Source organism: Mustela lutreola, chromosome 2 (genome assembly GCF_030435805.1).
Source record: "Mustela lutreola isolate mMusLut2 chromosome 2, mMusLut2.pri, whole genome shotgun sequence".
NCBI classification, from domain to species: Eukaryota; Metazoa; Chordata; class Mammalia; order Carnivora; family Mustelidae; genus Mustela; species Mustela lutreola.
The window spans coordinates 74162109-74186298 of NC_081291.1; the positions used below are offsets into that span (position 1 = coordinate 74162109).

General features: G+C 41.7%; 1 protein-coding gene across 2 annotated transcripts in view; it reads right to left on the bottom strand.

The window, feature by feature from the left end:
• ULK4 (unc-51 like kinase 4) overlaps positions 1–24190 on the bottom strand; it is a 651105-nt gene that overhangs the window by 197109 nt on the left and 429806 nt on the right. For both annotated transcript variants that reach the window (XM_059162312.1, XM_059162311.1), the window contains exons 33-34: positions 15705–15871; positions 8803–8901 (exon numbers count right to left, since the gene is read on the bottom strand). In XM_059162312.1, the coding sequence (XP_059018295.1) occupies positions 8803–8901; positions 15705–15871 (266 nt within the window). The remainder of the gene's footprint in view (positions 1–8802; positions 8902–15704; positions 15872–24190) is intronic.

Genomic DNA, 24190 nt, shown 5'->3' on the forward strand with positions numbered 1-24190 from the left:
GGAAAGAATGTCCAATGGAAAAAAGACAGCCTTTTCAATAAATGGTGCTGGGAAAATTGGACAGCCACATGCAGAAAAATGAAATTGGACCATTTCCTTACACCACACACAAAAATAGACTCAAAATGGATGAAGGACCTCAATGTACGAAAGGATGCAGAGAAAGGGGAACCCTCCTACACTGTTGGTGGGAATGCAAGTTGGTGCAACCACTCTGGAAAACAGCATGGAGGTTCCTCAAAATGTTGAAAATAGAACTGCCCTATGACCCAGCAATTGCACTATTGGGTATTTACCCTAAAGATACTAACGTAGTGATCAGAAGGGGCACTTGCACCCCAATGTTTATAGCAGCAATGTCCACAATAGCCAAAGTATGGAAAGAACCTAGGTGTCCATCAACAGATGAATGGATCAAGAAGATGTGGTATATATACACAATGGAATACTATTCAGCCATCAAAAGAAACAAAATCTTGCCATTTGCGACAACATGGATGGAACTAGAGCGTATCATGATTAGCGAAGTAAGTCAAGCAGAGAAAGACAACTATCATATGATCTCCCTGATATGAGGAAGTGGTGATGCAACATAGGGGTTTAAGTGGGTAGGAGAAGAATCAATGAAACAAGATGGGATTGGGAGGGAGACAAACCATAAGTGACTCTTAATCTCACAAAACAAACTGAGGGTTGCTGGGGGGAGGTTGGTTGGGAGAAGGGGGTGGGGTTATGGACATTGGGGAGGATATGTGCTTTGGTAAGTGCTGTGAAGTGTGTAAACCTGGTGATTCACAGACCTGTACCCCTGGGGATAAAAATATATGTTTATATAAAAAATAAAAAATTTAAAAATTTTAAAAAAAACCAATGTCATAATTCTGATGTGTTTTTAGCTGGTTCTAATAACTTTTAGAGCTGTTTATAAGAGTCCAATTACAAACATTCATTTTCTTCAATGATGCACATAAAAGATTCAACCATTAATTATTAACCTTTTTTTTTTTAAGTCAAGGTAAATGTACTGGGAACAGAGAATAAAATCCACCCCAAAAATCTTTACTAACTAGACTTTGATTTTGGCATGACCCATGTTTCACATTTCCATATTCAGTTCATTGTCCCTCAAACTCCCACCTCCTCATGACCTCTCCTGCTGCCCTGGTGTTGTTTTGTAAAATGAGTGACACACTTTCATGTTAAAGCATTACTATTTAAAAGAAGGCTTGTAAAGAGGGCAATAAAGTATGGGCATTCCGGTCATTGATGGGTAAGAACAATTTTCTAGAGGGGTTGCTTTCTGACACCAGTCACACTCTACCGTGTAAGGGAATTTGTTCCTATTCAGATTAGAACTAGCAGCTCTGAACAACAACCAAATACTATTAAAAAATTTATCATAGAGTGCATGGGTAGCTCACTAGGTTAAGCAACCAACTCTTGATATTGGCTCAGATCATGATCTCGGGTCCTAGGATCGAGCCTCGAGCTGGGCTCTAGGCTCAGAGGGAGTCTGCTTGAGGATTCTTTCTCTCTCTGTGTCTCGCTTTCCCTCTAATCCTCCCCCGGTCTCTCTCTAAAATAAATAAATAAATATTTTTAAAAAACACATGCCACTATATTGCAACCACCTTAAGATAAAGATGTAAGAAGTAATGGCAGAAAACACACCTGCAGTTTTGGGAGTCTTTCCCAAGGCTACCTGAGTTCAAACACTGAACGTCAGAATTCTAGGGTGGAGGGGGGTCTACTGTTAGAAAAGGTGATGATGCTGTAGTTTCTATTTTGATGGCTCAGAGGCTTTTATGCTCACCACTGCTGTGGGGATTCTAGGGCTGAGTTTTTATATTTTGCAGTTACTACAAGTACAGCAATTTTCCCAAAACAGAAGTCCTTGGGCAATGTTACTTGCCCTTTTGTGTCCTTTCCTGACAATCTAAGGCAGAGTATGGGTTATTTCAGGAATATAGGCTGCCCAGTGAAGGTCAGGAGAACTCCTGCCAAGAAGAGGTCAACTTCTAGAAAGAAATTCAAATGACGTAATTTTAAAGCAAGCGAGTGAGCCATGTCATTACCACCTGCTAGAATGTGCTGGCTTAAGCAGGGCAGGAGAGCAAGGGTACAGAGAAACTCCTTGGATAAATTTGTACTTGAATCTATGTCCTACCAGATGTAGTCTATTCTTAGTTATTCTAAGGAAAGGCAGAAAATATACTGCATTTGTTAGCAATTAGCTTGCTTTCCTACACAAATATTAATCAAATCCCTCTGCTGCACCAGACCCAAAAGTAAAGCTGAAAAGAAGGGACATCTAACCCAAGAGCTAAAAGCTGAGGAACACTCAAGCAGAGGGAGGAAGAGCACGTTCTAGACAGAGGCAAGGGAAATCAAAGTACATTTTTTTTTATTTATTTTATTTTTTTTTTATTTGACAGACAGAGATTACAAGTAGGCAGAGAGGCAGGCAGAGAGAGAGAGAGAGGAGGAAGCAGGCTCCCTGCTGAGCAGAGAGCCCGATGCGGGACTCGATCCCAGAACCCTGAAATCATGACCTGAGCCGAAGGCAGCGGCTTAACCCACTGAGCCACCCAGGCGCCCAAAGTACATTTAAAGAACTGAAAAAACTTGGGGTACAGAACACAAGAGTAGGGCAGAGAGAGCCAAGAGATGCAGACAACAAACATATGGTTCTGTAAGTCTGTTAAGAAGTTAGAATTTACCCATGAATAGTGGGGGATCATTGATGTGTTTTAAGTCAATGAGTGACAAGATGAGTCTTGCATTTTAGAGAAAGCATGCTGCTTTCTCTAAAGCGTGCTGCTTTCAGGGCAAGAGCCTCAGAAATCTCATGGAGAAGGCCACTGGGACCCTTCAAGCACAAGATGGTGGTGGGCTTTATGATACTGTCCATGGGAGTGAAGAGGAAGACAGTCTGTTGCGTTTTAGTGACTTGACGGAATAGGGCAGGATGGCAAAGGAAAAGAGGCCAAGAGGATGCCTGCATTCTTGGCTGGGCAACTGAGCGGGTGAATTTCCTTCTCTGACACAGGACACAAGAAGAGAAACAATTTTAAAAAGATGATTATGGGTTTGTTTTAATCCTGTTGTGTTTGAGGTGTTTATGGTGTATCCGGTGGAAATGGCGAGCAGCCAGACGGACAGTGGTTAGCTAGAAAGAGGGATATCCCTATTAAATCGGGCAGTAACTTCTTAGAGCAGCTTCTTAGTAAGAACTAGCAAGATGCCCAACCTCTTGGGTTTGACCTGCAAACAGACTACTCAGTACCTCTGGCCTCCATCACCATTGACCATAATCACCATAAACCATCACCAGATTTCAGGCTGCTAACTACAAAGAGAAAGAACAGACATGTCCAAGTTCATTACTATGTAAAGAGAAAAATCTACTAAGAAATTAGAAAGTAGAAAAAAAAAAAGGAACTTTTCCCCCTATACTTAGTGGGGCACAATTTTTTACACTGCACGGTGGCATCAGAAACATGAACTGGTACGGATCATGTTGATACAGGCCTAAATGTTGCTCCTGGCAGAATCATTAGTTGTTTGGGAGAAGGCTCGGGTCCCCACTCCTCTAGCACAGGAGGGAGCTCACTTTCTGGGGCTCAGTAAGGACTACCATCCCGACCTGACAGCACAGAGTCTGCACAGGGCCATCTTCTCAATGGCCAAGGAAGGCACGGCTAACAAGAAACATATAAAACAGGCTACATACAGCAGCTCAGACCAAATGAAGAAAAATTTTTAAAAACAATGATCTCTTCCAAGTTTGAAAATGTTTATTTTAATTGAGGGAGAAGGAGGCTGAAGACTAATTTCTTATAGCAACTTTATCTAGTTATAAAACTCATGTAGGATATAAAGCCTAGCTGCTCATTTCTTCTTCCTAAATAAAATATTTAATTCAAACACTTACCTTGCTGTATTTTTTTTTTTTTTAGGAGACATGGTCAATTGGTTATACCTTTTATTAACCAGATCTTATACTACGTTCCAATTGAGGGTTCAAAGATCCCCCTGAAACTAAATGGGAAGAAATCAGAGGGGTGACAAACCGTGACAGACACTTGACTCTGGGGAAAAAAAACTGAGGGTTGTGGAAGGGGAGGTGGGTTGGGGAATGGGGTAACTGGATGATGGGCGTTTAGAAGGGCAGGTGATGTGATGAGCACTGGGTATTATATAATGAATCATTGAACACTACATCAAAAACGATGTACTATATGTTGGCTAATTGAAATTAAAAAAACAAAGATCCCCCTGAAATTGTGAATTGTGCCAAGAACCCAGCATATAAATGAGTCTACACATTTTTCTGGGAAGAGGGACTAGAACCCTCACATTCTTAAAGCAGTTTACATTCAAAACAGACTAAGAATCACTATCTTACATCTATCTTCCACTATGGTTCTACTACAGCTATAGTAAAGATATAGGGCATAAATTAGAGGTTGATAGGTTTTCTCTTCTCTTAAGAATATATTTTCTGGGGCACCTGGGTGGCTCAGTGGGTTAAGCTGCTGCCTTCGGCTCAGGTCATGATCTCAGGGTCCTGGGATCGAGTCCCGCATCGGGCTCTCTGCTCAGCAGGGAGCCTGCTTCCCTCTCTCTCTCTCTGCCTGCCTCTCCGACTACTTGTGATTTCTCTCTGCCAAATAAATAAATAAATAAATAAATAAATAAATAAATAAATAAAAAAGAATATATTTTCTTTCAGAGGACCATAATCTGTAAAGAACCTCAAGAGCTAAAAGTTCATCCACCTGCCTTTGGGTGAAATAGCTCCAAAATTATCCAAGTCAGATGAAAACTGAAAGTCTGTTTATTTCTCCCTATGGGAAAGCAATTCCAACACCTCATTCTGTAACCTATTACATTTTTTAACGACCACTATAAAATTTATCTTTGGTCTGTATGTGCTCTGGTTTAAGTCCTAAATTGCCTTATTACTATTTTTCTTCACTTTATACATGGCTATAAATATGTGTTAATCTTTTCCAGAGAAGATATATTGCAATGTTCTTGTCACAGGCCATTTTTAAAACCAGTGACTTTGGTGATCGGTGTGTATATACACAACACAGCTCATGCACGCTAGGCTGATGTCTGGCCATATACTAGAACATAAGTGTGATCAAGTTACTAGCAACAAGAATTCAGAGTCTCAGAGAGCTGGGGAAAGTCTCTCAGATGACACAGTGCAGGAAGAAGAGATTCTCCTGCTGTTTCTGTTGCTCAGAGGTGTGAATATGAGGCAGAGATCCAACTTAACCAGGAGCCCAGAATGTGTGGCCGCCTCGGCAACCTACAGCCCTATACTGACCTGTGATTATGTTCCTGTTGCCCTCCCCAAGGCACACTGTACACTTCAGCCCTCCCATGTACACTGGCTATCTGACGCTGCCGCCCCCGTTCATCTGTCTCTTGCATATCTTTGTTTCCTGTAGGTAGTCCTCTCTACATGACACTGGGCACCTCAGGCTTCCTACCACCATGGCGCCCTGTTCCTCTGTTGCCTGCCCACTGACTAGGAGTCATCTGCACCCCAAAGGGTTATATCCTGCTTTCCAGGGGACAGTGGACCCACTCCAGCCTAGGCTACCCAGCAAATTTGTCTACTGTCCCATGGGCTGCCTTCCCCAATAAGGTGTGACCCACAGTCTCAGTGTAGGGGTGGCCCGGATCAAGTCTGTCCTTACTTGAGTACTCTCAAGCAGCTGTAGGGTACCTTAAAAAGTTCTTTTTAAATCTTATGCTTACTCTTTTTTCATAGCAAATGATGTTTTATATTAAAATTCCCCTATTTAAATCACCATGTGGTTTCTCCCTTCTGATTGGACCCAGACTGAAATAATCACAAAGAAAACTTATTCTTTGATTATACTCATGGATAGTATTTGCTAAAAGTACATCTCCTACTCTTATTTTTCCTTCCAGTTTAACTGTATTGTGGTTAAAGGATGTAGTATATGTAATTCCAACTTCCTGGAGTTTATTGATATCCTTTTAACATAATGCATGGCCAACTTTTTAAAGATGTTTCTGGAAAACTGAAGTTAGAGTTTCTATTTTCAGGGTACAGAGATGGACCTATTTCTCTTAGCTCAATCTTATTAAAATATTTATGCCCTGGGGGCACCTGGGTGGCTCAGGTGCTAAACATCTGCCTTCAGCTCAGGTCATAATCCCAGGGACCTGCGCTTGAACACCACATCGGGCTCCCTGCTTGGTGGGGAGACTGTTTCTCCCTCTCCCTCTGCCTGTTGCTCACCCTACTTGTGATCTCTCTCTCTCTGTCAAATAAATGAAATATTTTAAAAAATTTATACCCATTATATAGGAGTCAGCAAAATTTTTCCGTGAAGAGCCAGACAGTAAAAGAATATAGACTTGTGAGCTATAAGGTCTGTGTTGTAATTCCTCAACTCCTACCAAAGAGCAAAACAGCCATAGACGATATATAAACAAGTGGTCTGTGTGGCTGTATTCAATAAAACTTTATTTACAAAAATAGACAATGTGGGGATGGGGAGAGGGCAGCTGGGTGGCTCTGTTGGTTGAGCGTCTGACACCTGATTTCAGCTCAGGTCATAATCTCAGGGTCCTGGGATGATCCCTGCAATAGTCTCCATGCTCAGTGGCGAGTCTGCTAGAGATTTTCTCTCTCCTCCTCTCCCTCTGCCCCTCAGAGGATGTACTCTCTCCTCCTTAAATAATCTCTTAAAAAATAATGAAATTAAAAAATAAAAACACTTCACAAAAAAGCAGTGGGCCAAAGTTAGCCCATAGGCCACAGTTTATCAACCCCTGTCCTACATCATTATTTTTAACTACTTGGTCTGTAAAGCAATGAGAAAGAGGAGTTATATCTCTCAACACTACTGTGTTTTTTGGATTTCCTCCTAGGTGTTTTTGGTTCTTTGTTTATAGAGTTCTATGATCTAATATTCAACACAAAAAGGTTCATAGCTATTAGGTCCTCATGTGAATTTTATTCCTCATCACTGTAGAATCCTCTCTTTGTTCTGAAAAGTTTTTTGTACATTAAAACTTATATGAATATTAAAAATATTTAGAAAGAAAATATAAAATAACAATAAAATTAAGATCAAAGAGAAGTTTAACAACAAATCCAAATGGAATAAATTTACCCATTAAAAGAAAGCCAATCTGAGCATGTGGCAAACACAAAAGCCTGGTCTATAAGATGGATGTGCAAAAGAGTGTCCTGGAAGTTTTACCTAGGGATTCTCCATCTGCCTTTCCTTTTTTTTTTTCTTTAGATTTTATTTATTCAAGAGAGAGAAAGAGAGAGCATGGGGAGGAGCAGAGCAGGAGGGAGAGGAACAAGCAGACTTTGTGCTGAGCACAGAACCCAACAGTGGGATTTGATCCCAGGACCCTGAGATCATGACCTGAGCTGACACCAAGAGTTAGACACTCAACTGACTGAGCCACCCAGGCATCTCTGCATCTGTCCTTCTTAAGAAAGATCCTCTTCATCTATCTTTTTTAATCTTTTTCTCTATAAATGTAATTATTATCCAGTGTGTCATATGTTGCATCAATTTATATATATGTCTGTGTGTGTGTATATACATATGTATATACATTTTTTAATTTGATGTCATTTGAGTCTCTTACAGAAGAGAGTCTAGTTTGTGTTTGGCTTTCCTCTGTTCACTGGAGCCTCATCTGTTTCCTGGCCTTAGCCCAAGATGAGAGCTGGTTATCTGGTTCAGCCCCTATTCTGAGCTAGAACAGTTAGCGTTCTATTTTCCATGTAGCTTCATGCAAAAGATATTCTACACCAACTATCCTTCCACTCTGGGGCTGGGGAGTGTTCCCTTACCTCACTGTGAGCCCACAGACACTTTTTTTTTGTGACTGCTCAACTCCACATGTGCCATTATTTAATATAACCCAGCATTGATGGATTTTCCCCTCTTTCTTTCTCACTCCATTGAACCAAACCTTTATTTGCTAAACATAATTAAGTCTAAGGAATTATTCATGCAAACTGCATTTGCCTTCCTTTCAAAGCCACAGAGCAGAAAAAGACAAATCCTAGCAGTTTGAGAACCAAAGGTCTGTCTCTGTGAAGAACCAGATCTAAGGTCACGAGGGTTACAGGGACCCCCAATCCTTGGATCCTCAAATCTAGAGAGGTATTCAGGAGCCTTCATGGAATTTTATCAACGCACCCTCTGACTGGCTGCTCTATAGGAATCACGTGTCTAAGCACTGGGTCCTCTTCAAGTTTGGGTAAAATTGAGTTGGTCCAAACTCGAAGTTTCTGCTGGGCTCTTTCCATATATTCGGTGGCCTTGTGTGGTTTTACCTGCCTTCATTTAGCTTTACTTATTTCCTTCTGTCTTTGTGGAGATTTAGAGGAATACGATCTAGGTCTACGTGCCTGCTTCTGCATTCCTCAGGAGTCCTGCATGCCAAGCACAACTCTAAAACATCTTTTGGAGAGAGAACTGGTCTCCATAATGATTTCTCCTTCCTTCTTCGAATTCATTTCTCAAATTTTCTACCTCCCATTAAGATGGCTTTGAGATTCTGACTTAAATACCTATTGAAATGAATGCTAAGCCATCTAGCTTTAAAATAAAGTAGAAATTTAGTATTTCTAGGCCAAATAATCTTCTGAAATTCCTTTTGGTTCCAGCTTTGAAAATAATTAAAGTGGCATAGAAATTGAAGGCATCACGAAATTCAAAGAAAATGACTTTCACTTCAGCACTGTTCTGAAAGATGCACAAACAGTTGGGCCCTTACCAGCGGAATGAGCAGACTAATGAGGTCTGTCAGAGGTTTGCTGAGCAGCAGCAGGTCCTCAGCAGCCTGAGTGTCCCCTCCTGAGCCAGACTTCTGCGCCTTGAGGGGAGAGAAAAGAAGGGAAGTGGTGTGTCGGAGATTTGTCAGTTTGGCCAGAGGAGACAGATCAGGAGAGGAAAGGAGCCTAGGAAGTAATCCCCCGCAACCCCCTGAGGAGAGGTGAGGCCTTGTTATAACAGGACAAAGAGCTCACACAGGGCCACTGCCACCAGCTCAGGCCACAGAGGCCAGGTTGGACAGCCCACAGATAAAGCAAGACCAAGGCTGTCCTTGAACGAATGTTGATGTTCATGTACTGTGGAGGGGACTCTATCTTTCCAACCATGCTGAGATGAGGGGCTGCTACCCCTATCTTTTGGGTGAGAAAACTGAAGTTGAGAGAAGTTAAATAGTTTTTCAAAAGCCCCACAGATAATGAGTGGCAAAGCCGGACTCGAAATTACATATGCTCACTTCTCGTGGGCATTTTGATGCACATTACCTGATGCATACCATCATCGTGTAATTCTGCTATGCTCTCATTCTCTGTTTGCATCTGCATGCTTGAACAACATTTAGAATAGCTGTCCAACATACCAGGGCACAGAGAGGCCTCAGACACAGGCCTACATTGCTTAGGAAGAATGCACTGAAATTGCCTTGGAAAAAGGAAATAAGAATTGTGTGGCTCTACTCTTCAGTGTGTCTGCTCTCAGGAGTTTTATGGGACTGTCTAATCTCTCTTATAAGGGGTGAATAATTTTATACTGAAAAAAGGCACTATCATGTTTGCTACAATATATACACATTCCATTCATATACCTCCTCTCTGTTAATTTCACTCAGAAGAAACCAAACTACTTGCAAGTCATAACCTCTGCCTTCACAGTAGGCTGCAGAATGCCTGCCTCAGGTTATTAGCCTGGACTCCAGAACCCTTCTCAGGAAGGCCCAGTTCCTTCTGGACAGAATTTAAGTGGCCTGCTTTATCTGGCTCAGAGGGGCTTGACTGAAAAAGTAGACGCCTGCCTTTTAACAACTTATACCTCTCTATGGCTAAGGGGAATCCCCACAATCATAGCCCAGAACTTCCCTCTCTTCTCCCCTCCCCACCCTGCCCCCACCTCAGCCTTCCCAACTGATTTTACCGGAAAGGTAGAATTTCCTTCCAGAAAACAACTGTGCAGGTCTGAACCTTCCTGACTCTTGGCTGTTGATCCTGCCTTCGGAAGTACGGAGCAAGACAGAACACTGGCCTTTCCACATGAACACATTATCCTTTAGAGCAAATGGATTCTCTCCTGGGAAAGATAAGGCAGTCCTGCAAACTAGCTCCTGACTGAGAGGGGGCTTGAGGCCACTGCTTCCTTTCCACACACAAGGAAGCAAGCAGATGGAGTCACGAGAGCAAGTGCCTGCTGTGGGACTCTCCCACCAGGACATCCAGCATCCTCCATAGCCTCTAAATCCACGCAGTCCTTCCTAATTGTTACCAACAAGCATCAGGACCCTCCCCACCAGTATTCAGGTACCTCCTCCTTGCAAAGCTGCCAGGGGTTCTGGAAAGAGAAGTTCACAACCGGAATGCAGTAGAAACTCCTCTCCTTACAAAAATATGGGACTGCAATGGAAGCTCTGTGCACAGAGGGATCCCAGCAGGGATTCCCGCAGGAGAAAAAACAGAAGCTGAGCAACAATTTCAGAGACCCAAGTTCACCTCTCCGCTCAGTCTGTCTCCAAGTCCCTAATGTCATACTCCCTAAAGGCAACTTCTTGATACCCACATCTGTGGCTCACTGTATGTATTTCATAAAGGGCCTTTTCCACAGCAAAGATTCTCTTTCTGCTATGACACTGCTATTGTCCTCCCCATTCAGGCCCTCTGCTCTTGCCTCTGGTCGGCAATTCACTTGCCCCCATCACAGCCATACAGAAACTGACCCCACCCCCAGTCATCCAGTGTTCTGGACCCACCCAGTTATGGTCTAAGCAAGAGGATGGTAGATAGCACTGGGGAGTCAGCAGCAGGGTTTGAGAGAAGTGGTTGGACTTACTAGATATTTAAGGTAAAATCTACATTATCTGAGGACAGATTAGATATGGAGTATGGGGGCGCCTGGGTGGCTCAGTGGGTTAAAGCCTCAGCCTTCAGCTCGGGTCATGATCCCAGGGTCCTGGGATTGAGCACCGCATCGGGCTCTCTGCTCAGCAGGGAGCCTACTTCCTCCTCTCTCTCTGTCTGCCTCTCTGCCTACTTGTGATCTCTGTCTGTCAAATAAATAAATAAAATCTTTAAAAAAAAAAAAAGAAAAAAAAAGATATGGAATATGAAAAAGAGAAAAGTTTTAAGGATTTTCCCAGGTTTCTAGTATGTGTAGCAGAAGGAAAGTGGCTGGCCTTGCTGGCAGCAGAATGTTTTGGGGAGGCAAATCCTGAGGTTCGCTTTGGACATGTTTGAGGGGACGATGGCAGGTTCTAGTGATTATGTAGAGAAAGTTGCTGGATTTCTAAGGATGGATTTCCCGGGAGGACTCTGGGTAGAAATATAAACTTAGTAGACTTAAACATATAAAACCTGGGAATGTCAACTTACGAGCCACCTTTAATATTAAATGGCAACACAGCATTGCTCAAAATGAGCTAAAGGAGTACAGTGTTAAAAAAAAAAAAAAAGAAAAGGCTAGGCAAACACAATTCTATTTTATCTAGCAATGCTACACGAATCTAGTGCATGCAGGTAGGTACTCAAGAGAGGTTTGTTAAACATGGAGGTGGGGCATCTGGGTGGCTCAGTCAGGTAAGCGCCTGCCTTCAGCTCAGGTCACAATCTCAGAGTCCTGGGATCAAGGCCCAGGTCAGGCTCCTCACTCAGTGGGGAGTCAGCTCCTCCCTCTACTCCTCCACCCCCTCCTACTCATGCTCTCTCAAATAAATAAAATCTTCTTTAAAAATTGAAAAAAAAAAAAAAAACATTAGGGAGGGAAGGCAGCTGTAGAGCACAACTCACAATGGTGGCACCTGAACCAGTTCAGCACTCACTGTGCTCTCCAGTTATCATCACATGGCACAATCCGGCCCCCCTCTATAGGGTCTCACCATCTGCTCCAAAAGACAGCATGCTTCCAAATAACTGCTGAAGGCAGAGTGTGAAAGTAGAGGCAGACACAGTTTGGGTAGTGGGGGCTAACAAGAGAAGATGACATGTGACTTCATCATTTCCATGGTGAGAAGGAGGTCTACAGGAAACAGTTTGGAGAGTGGTGTTTCAGGGGCCAGGAACTATATGAGGAAAATGCACAGGAGTGAAATATCGAGAGAGGACTGTCTGGCATAGGAGTGGGCAGCACGGAGGCCTGGCAGACCAGGCTAGAATGCACACTGAGGCTGGATCATTCCAAGCCCTGAATGTCTCACCAACGAATTAGAAGGCACGGATAACAAGATGTCCCTGAGGTCTGCCATGGAAGGGAGAGTCATGGGGAGGATTATGGGTGATGGCAGAAAAATCTGGCTTGTGTTCAGCAACCAGGCAGAGGGTAGCCAACGCGCATGAACAAGGGGGACACCACAGAGGAGTCAAACTGGATCATTTCAAGAGACTCTTGTCCACTTTCCAGTGTCAGCAACACCAGTACGTCTGCCTAGAAACAGCAGTCTAATGGCCCCATGATCACAAGAGCAGTGGGTGAAAGTCCCCCATCACTTCACAAATCATAGTCGAGGCCCAGGCAGGAGAGTCAGGTGACCTGGAATTTGAATTGGGCTTCCCGACCCCCCAAACCCGGTTAGTTTCTCCTCTTCCACGTTCATCCTGCAGTGCCCTATACCTCAAAGCAGCTGCGGGCTCAAAGACATAAAGAGATGGCGATTTCCTCACCATTGTGTAGTGACGGTCTTCCCTCTGACACCACAAGCTCCCTGAGCGCTAACACTCTTCCTCCCTAAATCCTTGCTGAAATCTCACCTAGCCCTATTCCAGGCTACTAGGTGCAGAAGCAAACCATGAATTAATATTTCGTTAGCCTGCCAGGAGTCGCTTTAGTCAGGAACCATGGCCTGAGCAGCCTCCCACGTGCCAGGACATAGACCTGAGGAAGTCACCGTCCACAGGAAGCCTTGTGTAAATAGGACTATGAGGGGAGCACTTCTCTTCTCACTGTCAATGATACAGCGACCATTTAGTGCTTATCTTCCCTTGGCCAGGTAAATAAAAGTGCGTCTATTTACATCTACTCACATTTATCTTCTTCTCTCATGGAAGTCACACCACAACCCAGCAGAGCAGTTTTTATCATTTGTACTCTGCACATGAGGAAACCAATACTAGGTGGGTGAAGAAACTTGCCTAGGGTCATACAGGTGGAAAGGGACGTGGCTGGGACTTGCATCCAAAGCCCATCCCACACCAGTGGGCCTAGAGCATGTACTTGTCTCTGCTTCCACATCTCTGCCACACAACCCTCAGGTTAAACCAGGACCGATTTTGAATCATAAGGCATGTTGGCGGCAGGGACTGAACTCCTAATGGAGATTCTAACACCTGCCTTCCCATGGTCCCCACCTCCCTAGTACACATTTGTATATCATAGCACTCTCCTCCCTGAAAAAGAAAAGTGAAGCACTTCGCACTTCAAACACTGGCAACCCTCAATTCTGCTGCTTGGTGGTCATTCCTGCAAGAGGCAGATGAGGTTTTGAATGCCGAAGAATCTCCAGGGTAGAACGTTTATTTATATTCTTTTTACTTTATTTTTTTAAGATTTTTTTGTTGTTTTAGTTTTTTATTTTTTAAAAGATTTTTTCATTTATTTATTTATTTGAGAAAGAGAGAGAGCAAGCACACAGAAGAAGAGGGGGATGGAGAAGCTGACTCCCCATTGAGCAGAGAGCCTGATGCAGGGCTTAATCCCAGGACCCCAAGATCATGACCCCAGCCAAAAACAGATGCTAAACCAACTGAGTCACCCAGGTGCCCCAAGATTTTATTTATTTATCTGAGAAAGCAAGAGAGAGCACGAGCGGGGTGAGGGGCAGTGGGAGAAGCAGACTCTTCGATGAGCAGAAAGCCCTATGTGGGGCTCAACCCTGGGACTCTGGGATCATGACCTGAGCTGAAGGCAGACGCTTAACCAACTGAACCACCCAGATGCCCCTGGAGGATGTTTATAAATGGAAGAAGTGACCTTAGGTTTGGAAAGTACTTCTAGCTCCCTGTTCTAGAAGGATATGTCTTTGATACACATGACATTTCTTTTCCCAGCCCTTTCCCCTAATTCTGTCTCAAAGACTCTACCTCTGTCAGATTGACATGGTATATAAAGATCAAAGTTGGCAGTCAAGGCCAAAAGCGATATGCAGCAGGTATTATAGGGGGAGATTTAGAAAGATGTTAAGAGTAAAATATACAGTGGTGTGGAAGAAATGAAAAAATAAGACACAGTGATCTATTGGTACACCAGAAAATTAAAAAAACAGAATTAGAAAATATTTTGTATTAAGGAGTTTTCTTTTACACACTTGAATCTCTCTCAAAATCGCTTGTAATAAAAGGATTTCTATTGTTCTGGAATTTTTAAACTTCTGATCCTTTTTATCTACAGACTACAAAACATAATCTTTTATAGATTGATACCATCAAAGCATCTTGCAGAGTACCTATTGCTGGCATCTTAAAAAATTACCTAAAACCACTGTCAAAACTGAAATAAGAAACAACACTCTTTGGAAAAAGCACTAGAAAAGAGAGGAAAAGCAAGAAATCTGTAACACAGGATTGCATGAGTACTTAACAGTGCCTTATTAGCTTGTAATTCTTATAGATGAGCAAATAAAAACAACCAGGTAGTTTGAAGGCCACTTCCCTCTACTGGATTTACAAGTCTGTGTTAAACACTAACTATCATGTTTACTAAGGCATCTGGAATTATTTATTAAACCACACTAGACAAGCTAAACACTTGACCAGCTGAACTGGGAATACAAGATACCATTTATCAAAATGATGAATAACAGAAACTAAACCATAGTCTAGGGAATCATTCTTGGCTCTGTTACTAGGACTCCTGGCAAATTATCAAACAGCTTGGTTTCAACTTGAGCTTCTGCATCTCTCCAAGCCAGGAAGCTAACATTTGATGCATATACCTGTTGCAATTTTACCAGGATTTCAAATATAGCAATGAAGTCATATCAGCTGTATGCTTTCACATAATCTAAGCATCAGCAGACACAGTTGGTTAAATGAAATAGCCACATGTGGGCACCTAACACCCAACACAGAAAGTATTCAATAAAACCACATCCCCTTCCTTCTTTACAGTATGGTGTGAAGTAAATTCATTATACTTTGGGGTAAACTGGCTTTTCATAGCCACTGAACATACTCCTAGTTCTCAAAAACTGTCTTCCAATTCCATGTTATTGGTCATAAGAGAAAGTGATAAACTTTATGTGTTATACATGTATGTATATGTGAGTACCAACGTGTGTGTGTGTGTTTGCATCCACTGTCTTTGCAAGCTAATTCATCCTGTTGAGGGTGGGCTTGAGTGCCATCCCTAGATAGGAAAGATGGCACACCGCTGGGCTAGCCCTAGGGAGCCTATAAGGCAAATGATCTCCTCCACCAGACTTCCTCAACTACCTCTTGGCAAGTGTTTCCTAGGCGTCTCCTGTTTTCCTTTCAGATTGTGTCCTTGACATTGCTCACCCCAAGATGACTTCTCTCCTAGCCTCTCCCTATAGAATCATATGTTATTTTTCAAAAATAAAAACTCAGTAGAGGAAGATCAGAAAGGAGAGAACAAAAGGGAAGGGTGACGTGGTATAGGGTTGTTCAAGACATGGGAGGAGAGGCCCTGTACCTGCAGAGCCAGCCGAACAACGCTGGACATGTAGGTCAGCATGCCATGCAGAATATCGAGCAGGGAGAAGAGCAGTGCGGCTGCCGTCTCATTGTTGTTCTTATTGTCCACATCCAAGCATAGTGTGGCGGTTTCAGTGAACAGGTCACAGACGTGGCGGACCAGTCCTGAGGGTAAAAAAGAAGGGTACAACATGTCTCGTGAATTACAAAATAACGTGTCACATAAACCCAACAGAGCAGGCATGTGTGTTCTACGTTGCCTAAAGCCAAAGCAGTCCTTCAAAGGTACTCATACCAGATACCCTCAGGTACATTTTTAAAATTGCAGGTTTCCAGAATTTCTAATTTAATTTAACTTAATTTTAAAATTCCTCACTCCCAGAATCTGCTCAAGAGCCTGGAATGTGTTAAGTAAGCGCCCCGGGTGACTTGATGCAAGGGTTCCCTAAATTACACTTTGAGAAACATGATCCTACATGAAGAGGCTTCACAAGGGCAGAGGGTTTCCCTCACACTGGAAGAAAACACGTTACATATGAACATACTGTCCCCAGGTTCTCTGAAGTTCAGTTATTCACAATCCGGATCAGGCTCTACGGGCAGACACAGGGGACACAAGGATCAACAAGTATCTACAAGTAATGGGTCATTCCCAAAGGATAAAAGCAATGAGGCCATTTTTTTCCATAAAAAAAAAAAAAAGCAAAATGTAAGATCAACTATGATTTTAAGAAATCTGATATTCAGAAATTTCCAGGTTCTATCATTTTGCTGCCGCAAATCTGGTATTAGATTAACATTGTGGTTGTCTTCAACTTTAAGTTTGATGTTGTCGGTCACAAAAAATACATTTTCACAAGTAGGAGCATTATTGTTTACACTTAAATTGGCATTTTTATTGATACTATTGTGTAGCATTACTCTCTGAATTCATATAGATTGAATGTGGTGAAAATACAACACTCAGTGTTAGACACCTAACATGGTAAACAGGACCTTTGGCCTCGGTAGATCATCTGAATGCTCTAGAAAACTGAATCTTCTAAAATAAAATATTTTACAAAGCAGATGGTGGGGGAAAGCATGGTAAAGAGCTATACAGTAAGCTGGACTTTATTGGTCTTACAATCCACTTGTCCTTAGTTTTCAGACGATCAATTGGATGGAAACTCTGCCAAGCACAGCTATCCAAGCTTTGGTATCTCTTCCAAACAATGCCATTGTCATTTTCAGTAAAGCAACTGAGTTCTCCTAGACTTAGACTTCAAAAGTAATTAATTTTGTCACTAAAGGCAGACAGAAACCAAAATTATATAGGTCTCAAAGTTGTACTCCTGTGGCAAAGAGTGGTACAAGTCACAGGGCTGAAGATAAATATACTTGAAGAGAAGGTAGAATTAACTATTGGCAAAACTGGTGATGAGGTTTGATGGCGCATATCATCAATGACACAGAGCCCAGAAAAGCAATTATTATGACACGTACATGACACCAGAAGGCATTCTCCTCTGAGTCAGGCAGCATCACTCATTCCCATGCCATGAATCATCACTTGGGCATTCATGAGCTGCAGACAGGGCAGAAGGACTTTAAAACAAAGTGTTTGGTAAATCCATGCTGCAAGAGATTTTCCTCTGGGGGGTTAGGATTACTTTGTAACACATCACGGAGAGGGTCAAAGGTGCAGAAGGGTGAGAACTATGGGAACAGCAGAGGAGGACGTGGCTCTTCAGAGGGGGAGGCAGATCCCGGATGTCCCTCTACGTGAGGCTTGACTCAGACTAAACAGCTGGTGAGCAACAGCGAGCGATATTCCTGATCCTCATTCTGTCTTCAAGGAAAGAGTGCAAACAATGAACATAATCGGATCCCCACTGGGACAGAAAGTCTTTCCAGCCTGCTCTGTGGAAAAGCGGGCGACAAATGACGAGCTCTGGCTTGACACACTGAAGTCACCAGCTGTCAGGGAAGGTGTTCATAGGAGACTGGAAATGAAGCATGACACAAAATATTTCTCCACACCGGTGATAATGCCAGCAAACTCATTAGAAGGAAGTCAAGTGGCCTATTCTCAGCTACATATTCAGTGCTTATCATGGCTAGAACTTACACTTCAGGGTCAAAATACACGTTTTTCTCATTTAAACTTTTTATTATGGAAACAAAGAAAGTCACAAGACTGTAAAAAGAGCCCCCGATCACTTTCTTCAATAATCCTCAACACTTTTGCCCATCTTTGCTTAATCTACCCCCATTTTTTTTTTTTTTAGGATTTTAAAGCAAATAACAGACATCATCTTATTTCTCCTGTAAATACTTCAGTATAGTCTAACAGAAAATGGTTATTTCTTTAAAAAAATTATTACCACTTAATGAGACTTATTTAATATAGGCAATATGCAGCCTATTTTCAAAACCCAAATATTTCAAAATTGTCTTTTTAAGGATTAGTTTGTTGAAATCAGGATACAAACCAGGTCCACACATTCCATTTGGTTGCAGACCTTACTTCTCCTTTAATGTCTAACAGTCTTTCCCCTGCCTGCAATTTTCATGCCATTTATTTTTGGAGAAGTTAGAATGTTGTTTTCCTGTAGATTTTCTTGTGGTGTTGTTCCTGTATCCCTGCATTTCCTGTAAAATGGTAATTCTAGTGACTTAGAGACTCCATTTAATTCAGATTCAGTTTTGGGGGCAATGATACTTGGAGGCTGGGTCTCTATATGTCCTGTTGCTTCATATCTGGACGGATACACTGTCTAGCTGTTCTACACTTAACAATATTAAAATTCATCAGCTTCAGGGATTGTTAGTCTAAGCCATTCATTATAAAGTTCAACATCAAATGTTACCTACTAAGGACCACCATCTATTCCCACATTTCATTAGATAAGGGCAATACAGTAAGTTTCATATTCTATCACTCCTTCTGCATTTTTTCAGTTGGTTTTCTTCTATAAAGAATCTTCTTGGGGACCTGGGTGGCTCAGGCGGATTAAGTCTCTGCCTTCAGCTCAGGTCATGATCTCAGGGTCCAGGGATCGAGCCCTGCATGGGGCTCTCTGCTCAGCAGGGAGCCTGCTTCCCCCCCCCCCTTCCTCTCTGCTTGCTGCTCTGCTTACTTGTGATCTCTCTCTGTCAAATAAATAAATAAAATCTTAAAAAAAAAAAAAAAGAATCTTCTTGGGGGGCACCTCAATGGCTCAGTCAGTTAAGCATCTGCCTTTGGCCCTGGTCATGATCCCAGGGTCCTAGGATAAGCCCCATATAGTGCTCCCTGCTTAGTGCAGAGCCTGCTTTTCCCTCTCCCTCTGCCTTGCCCCCAGCTCGTGCTCTCTCTTTCACTCTCGCTCATTGTCTCTCCTAGAAAGAACGAAAGAGAGAAAGAGAGAAAGGAAGGAAGGAAGGTAGGTAGGATGGAAGGAAGGGGGAGGGAGGGAGGAAGGAAGGAAGAAAGAGCGAGAGAAAGAAAGGAAGAAAGAAGTAGGAAGGGAGAAAGAAGTAAGAAGGAAGAAACAGAAAGAGAGGGGGTAAGGAAGGAAAGAAGGAGGGAAATTCTTTTATCAACTATCTAGTTATCAAAAATTATGGTTTGTAAAGGAAAGGCAGGATATGTGTTTAATAAATGCTTCTTTGTTGTCACTTACCAGTTTTCAGAACAGTGATTTTGGAGTATTAGCAATTACCAAATGTGACTAATGGGGGACAGGGTGGAGAAGCTAGAAACTACCAAAAGTTACTAATGAGTTCATTTTGTGGCATCATTGTGAATACACTGGATATTTAAAGGATACATTTTATGGATTTCAGTGGATTCAATCTTTTTTTTTTTTTTTTTTTTTTTTTTTTTTTTAATGTCCAACTTGTTTCCATCTTTGGCTGCTGAAAGCCCCTTGAATGTGTCCTAGACACTGTTATAATATGTTCCAAGTTCATCTTAAGAATTCCTGCCTCAAACATATTAAATAAAATGAATTTAAAAGGTTTATGAAGGGTTTAAAAAAATAAAAAATTCCTGTCTCAGACTAAGCATTAGCTACTTCTTCAAGAAACCCTGGTGTCTTTTAAGAAGAAACTGTGTTTGGAAACCATGATTTGAGAACTAAGGATGCTCATTGCTACTGGGTCATTCTGTGAATAGAGATAACAGGTACACATCAACAGAGAAAAATGACTTCATGCCAATACTTCCAGTTTCAGAGTCCAGAAATGGACCCACATATATATGGTCAAATAAACTGCAAAAAAATGAATGCTTTACAAAATAAAAATTCTTTTCAACAAAAGGGGGTAGAAAAACTGAGTATCCATATGGAGAAAAGGATCCTTGACCATGGCATTGTATGCTATGCAAAATTAGCTTCACATGAATCACAGATCTGCACATAAAAACTAAAACTGTAAGAGTTCTAAAATAAGATATAAGAGAATAAGATAAAAGTTCTAAAATAAGATATAAGAGAAGAACTTTGTAACCACAAGGCAGGAAAGATTTCTAAGGTCTCAAAAAGTATGGATCACTTAAAAATCAGTAAATTAAACATCAACACAGAATTAAATATTTACAACCTAGATATCTAATAAAGAACTTAAATGCAGAATACAAAAACAGTTCCTACAACTCAATAATAAAAAGACAATCAATTTTAAAGATGGGTAGGAAACTTAAACAGTCCATGCACCAAAGATCTATGTCAATAAGCACATGAAAAATGTTCAACATCATTAGTCACTAACAAAATGCAAATTAAAATCACAATGAGATACTACTACACACAAACAGAAATAACTATAAGGAAAAAAAACTGACAACACCAAATGTTGGTAAGGATGTGGTGTGACCAGTACTCATATACACTGCTGATGGGAAATAGTTGCAGTTTTTATAAATTTAAATACACAGTTAGTATATTACCTAGCATTTCCACTCTTACATATTTACCCAAGTGAAAACATTTATCTACAGAAAGACTCATTAGACCTTTATTCAAAATAGCCCCAAGCTAGAGATAGCCCAAGTGTCCATCAAGAGGACAATGGGCAGACACAATAAGACATATTCATACAATGGGACTCTAGTCAACAATGAAAAGAAATGAGCCACCAAATCACACAATGATATGGATGAATCTCAAAAAGGATGCTGAGAGATAGACACCAGAAACAGGTGTATAAACACAGTAGTATGACTACATCTGTAAGATTCTGGGGAAAAAAATGTCTATGTCAATTGAGATCAGAATATAGTTGCCTCTAGGGAAGGGACAGGATAGAATTTTCTAGGGTGATGGAACTCTTCCATACTTTGACAGTGCAGCCTGTGCTGGGATGATAGCACCATTTACTGTGCACTGCTCTGTCTGGCAATGGGCTTTTACTTGGTTTTCTACATTTAATACCTCACCTGAATTTACATTTAATACCTAATAGCTCTGTGAGGCAGATGCTGATATTTCCATTTTATATAAGCAAAAACAAAGACTCAAATAACAAGTGCTCAAGTAACAAGTTCAAGGTCACAGAATTAAGTGCAAGTCAAGAAGTGAATTGAACACATGTGTTACCTCCAAAGTCCATGTACTTTTGCCAATATTGTGGAGATTCTTGGACCAACCAGTGGGGAACTGAGACCAGAAGACAAATGAGTAGGCCACTGAAGTCATGCCATAACCAAGTGGTGGTGGGAAGCAAGGAGGAAGGCAGACACATCACTAAAGAAGTGTGATTTTTAACTTTGGTGGCAATAGTGGCATGGGAACTAAAAGGGTAAATAGGGAATAGGAGAACTATATCGGCTTTGGAAGAACTGGGGAGTAGGTTTTCTAGGCACTGTAAGATAGCTTTTTAAGACATGAGTTTGAGATAACATCCAAAGGCCAATGACCAAAGGCAGTTGGAGATTAAAATCTAGAAACTGGGTGGCAGTCAAGACCAGAAAAACAGAAATTGGAGATGACCAGAAAGAACAGAAGGGTTCCCAAAGGGCAGTCAAGACAGACAAACAAGACAACCAGCACTAAGCAAATCCCAGACAGGGGGAGGCTTTATAGAGGAAAGGAAGAAAAAGATGCTACTATAAAAATAATCATAATAACATAACCATGTCACAGATAAAAAGGAATGATTCAAATCTAAAAAGAAAAGGGTGTCAAGGAAGGGTGCTTTGTTGCCATGGTTCATAAACCTGAGGAAAGTTCCCTGACTGGGTCATTTCTAGGCAATTGATGTCAGTTGTTGGTAATCCTGTGGCTTGAAGTCAAACTTCAAGTTACTAGATCTTTCTTGGTATACTTTCTCCAAAAACCCTGTAGGTTTTGACATGTTTGCTTCCACACTGTGTCCAGAATTTCCCCATAGAGGGAGTTAGGAAATACTGTTTCTTGGAAGGAAAGGCTTGAACCTGCATTTGCATAAGGCTGACCATATCCACTTTGGAGGAAAGCGAGGGACCACTGTTTGTCCCTTCATCCTACCCCATGGGACTCAAGGATTAGATTGCTAATATTGGCAAAGCTCTGTGAATAAGCTAAAACAGGATACATTTTACCAAAATGGAGCAATAAATCTAAGAAGGAGGCAGAGGGAAGGAAAGCATGTTAACATTCCCCTAGTTCTGTTTTTTTATTCTTTTCCAAATATAGGTACTAATCAAGAGAAAGATATTCTTACCTCCAAAAACGGAGAGAATCAAGTTCAGGGACATTATCAGGGCTGTGATCTCCAGACTGAAAATTCTCCAAGGGATTCAACTGTCAGTGGGCATGGGTATGCAACTCTTTCAACTCTCCTCTTCCACTAAAAAGGCTGGTGGTATACAGCACAGCCAGAGGCCTGCACCCCTGGGGAAGGCCTGGCCATTCCTTTCATGGTTTTGGGGGGATTTTCCCTTTTTCCCCCTCTATCATCCAGACCCCGTTTGAGATTTAGTAGCTACCTGTGACTTAGGTTCAGCTCTGCTCCAGATCCCTGCGCAAATGCACCTGTGTTTCCAATCTCTCTCCACCGGTCCAACCCAGTATGCATCTGTATAAAGGGAAAAGGGAGGCTCTCCTGCCTTGAGTGGTAAGACTGATGTTTCAACACTGAGGCAAATACACAGGAAAGTCACAGCCAACTTTGTTTCCAGTCTGGCAGGTGGATCTAATATAGGAAGTAAGGCTAAAAGCAGTCTTCTATGTAGACCAGCATAATAAAAAAGGTTTCTGTGCCTTGTTTGCCCATCAGCTCCCTCACAGATGCTGTACAAAGAATCTGAAATGGGGCTCCATCTTTTCCCAGTTCTCTGGTCAAATGTCACTGTAAGAACTTCTTAATACTCTATCCTAACACCTAAAAGAGAAATCAAAATTCATTAAGCTACAGAAACCAAGAATTACTTTGCATTAATTACAACCAGCTCATCAAAAAAAAAAATATCCAAGAATTATTTTGTATTAATTATAAGCAAATCTCTAAAGGAGTCATCCCCATGAGTTATTTTCAAGTGTTTAACGTTCTGGGAATATTAATGTACATGAGCTATTTCCAGCTCTGGTCACTGTGTCCTGATTATATTATTAATTTTTAAAAATCTGTTGAAGTAGAGAGATAATATGAGAGTACACTTTGAAATGCCAAGATTTGAAAGCAATTTATATTTCTATCATTAATGACTTGAATACAACATTCTAAATACAAATGTAACCTCCCCAAATTGAGGCTTCCTTGTGAATAAGTTTATATCTGCATCATACAAACATGTGGCCATTTCTCCTACAGTTCATGAAAGTTACCCTGAACAGACAATCTAGAAAAGCAATATAAAGGCATCTGAGAGATGTGATGTGGGAAAATTGTTCTTTTTGAAAATGATCGGTGCTATACTACCAAATGCAGGATCACAACAAATCTGCGGAGTTAAAAGTCTGCTTTTAAACAGAAAACCATGAAGGGTGAAAGTGGCCATGCCCATCCCAGAAACATCTTGCGAGGTAAATGCAGGCATTTGTAAATCCGAGGTCCTGAGCCAGAGCATCCAAGAACACAAAACCTGTTCTGGCTGAACGTTAATGAGCAGCCATGCAGCCCATGCAGCCCACGCAGCCACGACCCCGAAAGAAAATATGTCTCATCTCTCAGTCTAAAAATTTAGGAACCATCTTAGGGCAGGTTTTGCCTGTTATTTCAGCCATTTCTTAGGAGACCCTGGGTGTCTACACCGGGCTCTCTAGCTTTCCTTCTCCCCATGCAATTGTGGCCCCAATTCTGCATGTCATCTGCCTTGGAGCTTTGGTTTCCACACTATATCTTAAGCCCTCCCTCTCACACCCTGCCCAAACACCAGCGCCCATGGGAGTCTGGCTCGCTCCAGTTAGGAGAAGGACACTGGATAAGCTTCATTTGGTGTGTAGGACCGACCAATTCCCAACGCTGTATTCTGCTAAAATCAAGGAACCCATCAAACCTGAAAACTGGAAGTACTTCATGGAAAAAAGCCCAAGGACT